The sequence below is a fragment of the Sebastes fasciatus genome, chromosome 5 (assembly GCF_043250625.1).
Source record: "Sebastes fasciatus isolate fSebFas1 chromosome 5, fSebFas1.pri, whole genome shotgun sequence".
NCBI lineage: Eukaryota > Metazoa > Chordata > Actinopteri > Perciformes > Sebastidae > Sebastes > Sebastes fasciatus.
The window spans coordinates 176,307-187,730 of NC_133799.1; the positions used below are offsets into that span (position 1 = coordinate 176,307).

Sequence of the window (11,424 nt, forward strand, 5' to 3'; positions counted from 1 at the left end):
TGTGAGTCATGTGACCAAAGTCACTTCCTGGTTTTGTTGTGTGTCACCTGAAGGTTCAGGTCACATGTCTGACCGTCATCATTACCCAGAATTCAACCCGATTCAGGTATTTGATTCCTTTTCTGATGATCAACTCATATTTTCAATAAACTATTTCATCAGATTCTAGAAACCCAGTAAATATAAAGTTCCCCTCCGAGACGGGGAAGAAGGAAGGAACAGAAAATACAAATACTCAAGTAGAAGTACCTGGAACTCGTACTTCAGTACGGTACTTGAGTAAATGTACCCGTCACAGATCTGGAAACAGGAAACAGGAAACAGCGTCAGAAGAATAATTTGTTTATTTTCCATCTCCGATAAAAACTGAAATCTACGAGTTAGTTTCTACGTTTCCCTTTAATACAATAAAATACCACCTTAAAATACACGATCAGAGTACTTCATTTAAACACCATCAACCAGGATGTGGTTCTTCCAAAATAAAAGCCCTCTGCTGCCGTGTATGAAAGTAAAGCTCCTTTAACACGTTGAAGGCACTTCAGAGCCTGAGAGACATATTAATACACTGTTCACACCTGGTACACGTTAAAGTTAACGTACCGACGTCTTCCTCTGACGTTAAAGTTAACGCAAAGATAACGTACGTACCGACGTCTTTCTCTGACGTTAAAGTTAACGCAGAGATAACGTACGTACCGACGTCTTTCTCTGACGTTAAAGTTAACGCAGAGATAACGAACGTACCGACATCTTCCTCCGACGTTAAAGTTAACGCAGAGATAACGTACGTACCGACGTCTTCTTCTGACGTTAAAGTTAACGCAGAGATACAAACGTACCGACGTCTTCCTCTGCCGTTAAAGTTAACGCAGAGATAACGTACGTACCGACGTCTTCTTCTGACGTTAAAGTTAACGCAGAGATAGCAGTTAGCTTCAGTTAGCTGTTAGCTACAGTTAGCTGTTAGCTTCAGTTAGCTGTTAGCTTCAGTTAGCTTCAGTTAGCTACAGTTAGCTTCAGTTAGCAGTTAGCTTCAGTTAGCTGTTAGCTTCAGTTAGCTGTTAGCTTCAGTTAGCAGTTAGCTTCAGTTAGCAGTTAGCTTCAGTTAGCTGTTAGCTTCAGTTAGCTGTTAGCTTCAGTTAGCTGTTAGCTTCAACATAATGATAATTTATTAGATATTATTATCTATCTGATGAAACTGAATAAAAACAGAAATACTTCAAATCATCAGTTAACTGAACCAACAAGACGACCAATCAGAAGCCTCTTTAAGGCTGAGTGGGCGTCGACACATGCACACGTATGCACGCGCACGCACGCACACACACAAACACACAGTGTGTTTTCCTGAGTTTCGGGTCCCTTCTTCTTCTACTGTTATTATTGCTGCTGATTAGAGAGACTAAACTCTGACCAATCACAAGTCGGAGACGGGAGGTAAATACTGTAACCATGACGACAGAGAGAGAGTCGTCGTCAGCGGATCCTTCAGTTCATAAAAAACAAAACAAAAATATCTTCTTATAAAATGAGTCTTCTTTATCTAAATAAATCTTCTTCTGTAGATTACATCGTATTAACAGGCAGCTCCTGCTGCTCCACAGAGGGGATTGTGGGTAATGTGTCCTCAGGTGAGATCTGTAGTTCTAGTACTGGATGTAGTCGGACTGAAGAGACTGAAAGACAAAAGATGAAGACAGCAGTCAGATATCGTCTCTGTCCTTTAACAGTCCACGGTCTGGTTCTGATGCTCCGCTGGCACATCTATATATACTCTATATATATATATCTATATATATATACACACTGTATATACTCTATACATCTATATATACTCTATATATATATATCTATATATACACACTGTATATACTGTAGACATCTATATATACTCTATATATATATCTATATATATACACACTGTATATACATCTATATATATATCTATATATATATATACACACTGTATATACTGTAGACATCTATATATACTCTATATATATCTATCTATATATACACACTGTATATACTGTATACATCTATATATACATATATATCTATATATACACACTGTATATACTGTAGACATCTATATATACTCTATATATATATACACTGTATATACTCTATACATCTATATATACTCTATATATATCTATCTATATATACACACTGTATATACTGTATACATCTATATATACATATATATCTATATATACACACTGTATATACTGTAGACATCTATATATACTCTATATATATATACACTGTATATACTCTATACATCTATATAGAGTATATATATATCTATATATATATACACACACTGTATATACTCTATACATCTATATATACTCTATATATATATATCTATATATACACACTGTATATACTGTAGACATCTATATATACTCTATATATATATATCTATATATACACACTGTATATACTGTAGACATCTATATATACTCTATATATATATATCTATATATACACACTGTATATACTGTAGACATCTATATATACTCTATATATATATACACTGTATATACATCTATATATATCTATATATATATACACACTGTATATACTGTAGACATCTATATATACTCTATATATATATATACACACTGTATATACTCTATACATCTATATATACTCTATATATATATATCTATATATACACACTGTATATACTGTATACATCTATATATACTCTATATATATATATATCTATATATACACACTGTATATACTGTAGACATCTATATATAATCTATATATATATACACTGTATATACTCTATACATCTATATATACTCTATATATATCTATATATATATACATACACTGTATATACTCTATACATCTATATATACTCTATATATATCTATATATATATATACACACACACTGTATATACTCTATACATCTATATATACTCTATATATATCTATATATATATATATACACACTGTATATACTGTAGACATCTATATATACTCTATATATATATATATCTATATATATACACACTGTATATACTCTATACATCTATATATACTCTATATATATATACACACTGTATATACTCTATACATCTATATATACTCTATATATATATACACACTGTATATACTCTATACATCTATATATACTCTATATATATCTATATATATATATACACACACTGTATATACTGTATACATCTATATATATACTGTATACATCTATGTATATATACGCACTGTATATACTATATACATATATCTATATCTATATCTATAATATAGATATATGATATAGGGTATAGGGAGATGGGTGGGGGGACACACATAGAGAAAGACACCATTCACACTCATATTCACACCTACAGGACATTTACAGTCAACAATGAACCTGCATGTCTTTGGACTGTGGGAGGAAACCTGAGAACCCGGAGTAAACCCACACTAACCTGCATGTCTTTAGACTGTGGGAGGAACCCTGAGAACCGGAGTAAACCCACACTAACCTGTATGTCTTTAGACTGTGGGAGGAAACCTGAGAACCGGAGTAAACCCACACTAACCTGTATGTCTTTAGACTGTGGGAGGAAACCTGAGAACCAGAGTAAACCCACACTAACCTGTATGTCTTTAGACTGTGGGAGGAAACCTGAGAACCAGAGTAAACCCACACTAACCTGTATGTCTTTAGACTGTGGGAGGAAACCTGAGAACCGGAGTAAACCCACACTAACCTGCATGTCTTTAGACTGTGGGAGGAAACCTGAGAACCGGAGTAAACCCACACTAACCTGTATGTCTTTAGACTGTGGGAGGAAACCTGAGAACCAGAGTAAACCCACACTAACCCTCCTGGTTCATCAGATCAGCAGCAGCTTCATGTTAGTGAAGTTAATATGAAACTCATTCATCTGAGAGAAAACATGATTCACACCTGGTCATGTGACCTCTGCTGTAGAGACAGCAGACTGAGATCAGGAACACAGCGGATGTTATTATTGATGTTATCTGATGTTATTATTGATGTTATTATTTGATGTTATTATTGATATTATTTGATGTTATTATTGATGTTATTATTGATATTATTATTGATATTATTGATGTTATCTGATGTTATTATTGATGTTATCATTGATGTTATCATTTGATGTTATTATTGATGTTATTATTTGATGTTATTATTGATATTATTGATGTTATTATTGATGTTATTATTGATATTATTTGATGTTATTATTGATGTTATTATTGATATTATTGATGTTATCTGATGTTATTATTGATGTTATTATTGATGTTATCATTGATGTTATCATTTGATGTTATTATTGATGTTATTATTTGATGTTATTATTGATGTTATTATTGATGTTATTATTGATATTATTTGATGTTATTATTGATGTTATTATTGATATTATTGATGTTATTATTGATGTTATTATTGATGTTATTATTTGATGTTATTATTGATGTTATTATTTGATGTTATTATTGATATTATTGATGTTATTATTGATGTTATTATTGATGTTATTATTTGATGTTATTATTGATGTTATTATTGATGTTATTATTGATATTATTTGATGTTATTATTGATGTTATTATTGATGTTATTATTGATATTATTTGATGTTATTATTGATATTATTTGATGTTATTATTGATGTTATTATTTGATGTTATTATTGATATTATTGATGTTATTATTGATGTTATTATTGATGTTATTATTTGATGTTATTATTGATGTTATTATTGATGTTATTATTTGATGTTATTATTGATATTATTTGATGTTATTATTGATGTTATTATTGATGTTCTATTTGAACCTGAATGATCTAGTGGACCATCCAGCTGCATCCGGTGTGTTGATGATGTCAGAACAGAGAGAACCAATCAGCAGAGAGGAGTGGGGCTGAGCTGCTGCTGTGTCAGAGGACTTACAGGTATGGAGCGGCTCAGGTAGCGTCCTGCCGGGCCCTTCAGAGGGCCGTAGGGCCCCGGGCCCCTATAGGGGCTGAAGTCCTGAGGCCCCGGCCTGCCGCTGGGCACCGCAGAGCCCCTGTACAGACCGCCGTTGTTGTTGACCTCGTGCTGCGCGCTGCGAGGACCGTTACCATAGCGACACAGAGAGGGCGGGACCAGAGGGGAGGAGGTTGAGCTGATAGACACAGAGGAGGAGGAGGAAGGAGGAGGAAGAAGAAGGGAGTACGGAGCGGTTCTGTCCTCGTCCACGTCGGCACCGTAAAGATCACCGAGAGAGCTGGCCAACCGCGAGCTGGGGGGGGGGGGGGGGAAGGTTATCAACACAGTATAACAACACACAGACAGCTGGGGGGGGGGGAATACAGGCTGTGTACTAGTACTACTACAGGCTGTGTATTAGTACTAACAGCTACTACAGGCTGTGTACTAGTACTACTACAGGCTGTGTATTAGTACTACTACAGGCTGTGTATTAGTACTAACAGCTACTACAGGCTGTGTACTAGTACTACTACAGGCTGTGTATTAGTACTACTACAGGCTGTGTATTAGTACTAACAGCTACTACAGGCTGTGTATTAGTACTACTACAGGCTGTGTATTAGTACTAACAGCTACTACAGGCTGTGTATTAGTACTACTACAGGCTGTGTATTAGTACTAACAGCTACTACAGGCTGTGTATTAGTACTACAGGCTGTGTATTAGTACTAACAGCTACTACAGGCTGTGTATTAGTACTACAGGCTGTGTATTAGTACTAATACACAGCCTGTAGTAGCTGTTAGTACTAACAGCTACAACAGGCTGTGTATTAGTACTACAGGCTGTGTATTAGTACTAACAGCTACTACAGGCTGTGTATTAGTACTAACAGCTACAACAGGCTGTGTATTAGTACTACAGGCTGTGTATTAGTACTAACAGCTACTACAGGCTGTGTATTAGTACTACAGGCTGTGTATTAGTACTAACAGCTACTACAGGCTGTGTATTAGTACTAACAGCTACTACAGGCTGTGTATTAGTACTAACAGCTACAACAGGCTGTGTATTAGTACTACAGGCTGTGTATTAGTACTACTACAGGCTGTGTATTAGTACTAACAGCTACTACAGGCTGTGTATTAGTACTACAGGCTGTGTATTAGTACTAACAGCTACTACAGGCTGTGTATTAGTACTACAGGCTGTGTATTAGTACTAACAGCTACAACAGGCTGTGTATTAGTACTACAGGCTGTGTATTAGTACTAACAGCTACTACAGGCTGTGTATTAGTACTAACAGCTACTACAGGCTGTGTATTAGTACTACAGGCTGTGTATTAGTACTACTACAGGCTGTGTATTAGTACTAACAGCTACTACAGGCTGTGTATTAGTACTACAGGCTGTGTATTAGTACTAACAGCTACTACAGGCTGTGTATTAGTACTAACAGGTACTACAGGCTGTGTATTAGTACTAACAGGTACGATAGGCATTGGAGTCGGGTGCAGTGTAAGCCAGGCGGCAGGTAAAGGCATCTCAGACTGGTTCTAGGTACGTGGAACGTCACCTCTCTGGCAAAGGAATCCAGAGGTGGTGTGGGAGGTGGAGCGGTACCAACTACATATAGTTGGTACCGCTCCACCTCCAGGCATAGCTCTGGTTCTGGAACCAAACTCCTGGAGAGGAGCTGGACTCTCCTTTTCCGCCCAGGTTGAGAGGCGCCGGGCGGGTGAGGGGATACTCACGAGTCCCCGGCTGAGCGCCGCTGTGTTGGAGTACTCCCCGGAGAACCAGAGGGTCACCTCTAACGGAGAACCAGAGGGTCACCTCTAACGGAGAACCAGAGGGTCTCCTCTAACGGAGAACCAGAGGGTCACCTCTAACCGGAGAACCAGAGGGTCACCTCTAACGGAGAACCAGAGGGTCACCTCTAACGGAGAACCAGAGGGTCACGTCTAACGGAGAACCAGAGGGTCACCTCTAACGGAGAACCAGAGGGTCACGTCTAACGGAGAACCAGAGGGTCACCTCTAACCGGAGAACCAGAGGGTCACCTCTAACGGAGAACCAGAGGGTCACCTCTAACGGAGAACCAGAGGGTCACCTCTAACGGAGAACCAGAGGGTCGCCTCTAACGGAGAACCAGAGGATCTCCTCTAATGGAGAACCAGAGGGTCTCCTCTAACGGAGAACCAGAGGATCTCCTCTAACGGAGAACCAGAGGATCTCCTCTAACGGAGAACCAGAGGGTCGCTTCTAACAGGAGAACCAGAGGGTCGCCTTGGTACCAGAGCACCAGAGGTCATCATATACGTACAGGTACATACATGACCTTTGACCTCTGTATCTAACCCTAACCATCAGGAGCAGGAAGTACTACTAGCTAAGTATTAGTACAAACAGCTTTTGTTAGCGGAGTTGAAGTACTAAGAGCTACTAGAAGGGTTTGATTACCTACAAGTACTACCACATGTTGATTCTTACAAATGGCACTACTAAGAGATGATCTGATACCATACAGACAGGAAGTCAGACAGGAAGTCAGGTGAGTCCGACAGGAAGTGGATGGTAACACTGACCTCCTGATGTTGGACGCCGTTGACGAAGGACTCCTTCCGATCCTCTTGGCGGCAGCAGAAGCAGAGGATGCTGGGAATTTGGAGGACTTGAGGGGGGAGGAGGGGCCCTGACCGCCACCCATTGACCACCTGAACACAGACACGTATGACGATCAATACGTGTATCGATTACTGCTCGTTATCAGCAACGATTAGTGAGAAACAACACACACTCATGAACGTCTGAGCTGATATATCTGTTTACTACACGGCGTTGTTGAATACTCCATTCTGATTGGTCAATCACGGCGTTCTACCGTCGCTGTGTATAGCAGACCGTTGCTATGTATAGCAGACCGTTGCTGCGTATAGCAGACCGTTGCTATGTATAGCAGACCGTTGCTGCGTATAGCAGGCCGTTGCTGCGTATAGCAGGCCGTTGCTACGTATAGCAGGCCGTTGCTACGTATAGCAGATCGTTGCTACGTAAAGCAGACCGTTGCTGTGTATAGCAGACCGTTGCTGTGTATAGCAGACTGTTGCTACGTATAACAGACCATTGCTGTGTATAACAGACCGTTGCTGTGTATAACAGACCATTGCTACGTATAGCAGACCGTTGCTACGTATAACAAACCGTTGCTATGTATAACAGACCGTTTCTGTGTATAACAGACCGTTGCTGTGTATAGCAGACCGTTGCTACGTATTACAGACCGTTGCTGCGTATAGCAGACCGTTGATGTGTATAGCAGACCGTTGCTGTGTATAGCAGACCGTTGCTACGTATAACAGACCGTTGCTGTGTATAGCAGACCGTTGCTATGTATAACAGACCGTTTCTGTGTATAACAGACCGTTGCTGTGTATAGCAGACCGTTGCTACGTATTACAGACCGTTGCTGTGTATAGCAGACCGTTGCTACGTATTACAGACCGTTGCTGCGTATAGCAGACCGTTGATGTGTATAGCAGACCGTTGCTATGTATAACAGACCGTTTCTGTGTATAACAGACCGTTGCTGTGTATAGCAGACCGTTGCTACGTATTACAGACCGTTGCTGCGTATAGCAGACCGTTGATGTGTATAGCAGACCGTTGCTGTGTATAGCAGACCGTTGCTACGTATAACAGACCGTTGCTGTGTATAGCAGACCGTTGCTACGTATAGCAGACCGTTGCTGTGTATAACAGACCGTTGCTGTGTATAGCAGACCGTTGCTACGTATAGCAGACCGTTGCTGCGTATAGCAGACCGTTGCTGCGTATAGCAGACCGTTGCTACGTATAGCAGACCGTTGCTAGGTATAGCAGACCGTTGCTACGTATAGCAGACCATTGCTACGTATATCGTTGCTACGTATAGCAGGCCGTTGCTACGTAAAGCAGACCGTTGCTACGTATAGCAGACCGTTGCTACGTATAGCAGACCGTTGCTGTGTATAACAGACCGTTGCTGTGTATAGCAGACCGTTGCTACGTATAACAGACCGTTGCTACGTATAACAGACCGTTGCTGCGTATAGCAGACCGTTGCTGCGTATAGCAGACCGTTGCTACGTATAGCAGACCGTTGCTGTGTATAGCAGACCGTTGCTACGTATAGCAGACCGTTGCTGTGTATAGCAGACCGTTGCTGTGTTTTGCAGACCGTTGCTGTGTATAGCAGACCGTTGCTGTGTATAGCAGACCGTTGCTGCGTATAACAGACCGTTGCTGCGTATAGCAGACCGTTGCCGCGTATAACAGACCGTTGCCGCGTATAGCAGACCGTTGCCGCGTATAGCAGACCGTTGCCGCGTATAGCAGACCGTTGCTGCGTATAGCAGACCGTTGCTACGTATAGCAGACCGTTGCTACGTATAACAGACCGTTGCTGCGTATAGCAGACCGTTGCTGTGTATAGCAGACCGTTGCTACGTATTACAGACCGTTGCTACGTATTACAGACCGTTGCTGTGTATAGCAGACCGTTGCTACCGTATAACAAACCGTTGCTATGTATAACAGACCGTTTCTGTGTATAACAGACCGTTGCTATGTATAACAGACCGTTTCTGTGTATAACAGACCGTTGCTGTGTATAGCAGACCGTTGCTGTGTATAACAGACCATTGCTGTGTATAACAGACCGTTGCTGTGTATAACAGACCGTTGCTACGTATAGCAGACCGTTGCTACGTATAACAAACCGTTGCTACGTATAACAGACCGTTTCTGTGTATAACAGACCGTTGCTGTGTATAGCAGACCGTTGCTACGTATTACAGACCGTTGCTGCGTATAGCAGACCGTTGATGTGTATAGCAGACCGTTGCTGTGTATAGCAGACCGTTGCTACGTATAACAGACCGTTGCTGTGTATAGCAGACCGTTGCTATGTATAACAGACCGTTTCTGCGTATAACAGACCGTTGCTGTGTATAGCAGACCGTTGCTACGTATTGCAGACCGTTGCTGCGTATAGCAGACCGTTGATGTGTATAGCAGACCGTTGCTGTGTATAGCAGACCGTTGCTACGTATAACAGACCGTTGCTGTGTATAGCAGACCGTTGCTACGTATAGCAGACCGCTGCTGTGTATAACAGACCGTTGCTGTGTTTTGCAGACCGTTGCTGCGTATAGCAGACCGTTGCTGTGTATAACAGACCGTTGCTGTGTATAGCAGACCGTTGCTACGTATTACAGACCGTTGCTGCGTATAGCAGACTGTTGCTGTGTATAGCAGACCGTTGCTACGTATAGCAGACCGTTGCTGTGTATAGCAGACCGTTGCTGTGTTTTGCAGACCGTTGCTGTGTATAGCAGACCGTTGCTGTGTTTTGCAGACCGTTGCTGTGTATAGCAGACCGTTGCTGTGTATAGCAGACCGTTGCTGTGTATAGCAGACCGTTGCTGTGTATAGCAGACCGTTGCTGTGTATAACAGACAGTTGCCGTGTATAGCAGACCGTTGCCGTGTATAGCAGACCGTTGCCGCGTATAGCAGACCGTTGCTGCGTATAGCAGACCGTTGCCGCGTATAGCAGACCGTTGCCGCGTATAGCAGACCGTTGCTGCGTATAACAGACCGTTGCTACGTATAGCAGACCGTTGCTGCGTATAACAGACCGTTGCTGCGTATAGCAGACCGTTGCTGTGTATAGCAGACCGTTGCTGCGTATAACAGACCGTTGCTGCGTATAGCAGACCGTTGCTGTGTATAGCAGACCGTTGCTACGTATAACAAACCGTTGCTATGTATAACAGACCGTTTCTGTGTATAACAGACCGTTTCTGTGTATAACAGACCGTTGCTGTTTATAGCAGACCGTTGCTGTGTATAGCAGACCGTTGCTGTGTATAGCAGACCGTTGCTGTGTATAACAGACCGTTGCTGTGTATAGCAGACCGTTGCTGTGTATAACAGACCGTTGCTGTGTATAGCAGACCGTTTCTGTGTATAACAGACCGTTGCTGTGTATAACAGACCGTTGCTGTGTATAGCAGACCGTTGCTGTGTATAGCAGACCGTTGCTGTGTATAACAGACCGTAGCTGTGTATAGCAGACCGTTGCTGTGTATAACAGACCGTTGTTACGTATAGCAGACCGTTGCTACGTATAGCAGACCGTTGCTACGTATAACAGACCGTTGCTACGTATAACAGACCGTTTCTAAGTATAGCAGACCGTTGCTACGTATAACAGACCGTTGCTACGTATAGCAGACCGTTGCTACGTATAACAGACCGTTGCTACGTATAACAGACCGCTGCTACGTATAACAGACCGCTGCTACGTATAACAGACCGTTGCTGTGTATAACAGACCGTTGCTGTGGCATCAACTGTCGAGATAACTAATGTCTTCATACATGTTAT

At 41.2% G+C, this 11,424-nt stretch overlaps 1 protein-coding gene across 3 annotated transcripts in view; it reads right to left on the minus strand.

Annotated features, from left to right (window-relative positions):
- Positions 1-321: 321 nt before the first annotated feature.
- The window catches only part of cdc14ab (cell division cycle 14Ab), a 30,621-nt gene continuing 19,518 nt past the window's right edge, over positions 322-11,424 (minus strand). Inside the window, exons 14-16 of one of the 3 annotated variants that reach the window (XM_074634378.1) lie at positions 7,582-7,710; positions 4,968-5,301; positions 322-1,679 (exon numbers count right to left, since the gene is read on the minus strand). In XM_074634378.1, the coding sequence (XP_074490479.1) occupies positions 1,650-1,679; positions 4,968-5,301; positions 7,582-7,710 (493 nt within the window). In that variant the 3' untranslated portion in view covers positions 322-1,649. The remainder of the gene's footprint in view (positions 1,680-4,967; positions 5,302-7,581; positions 7,711-11,424) is intronic. The other 2 variants (XM_074634379.1, XM_074634380.1) reach the window with 2 other exon arrangements.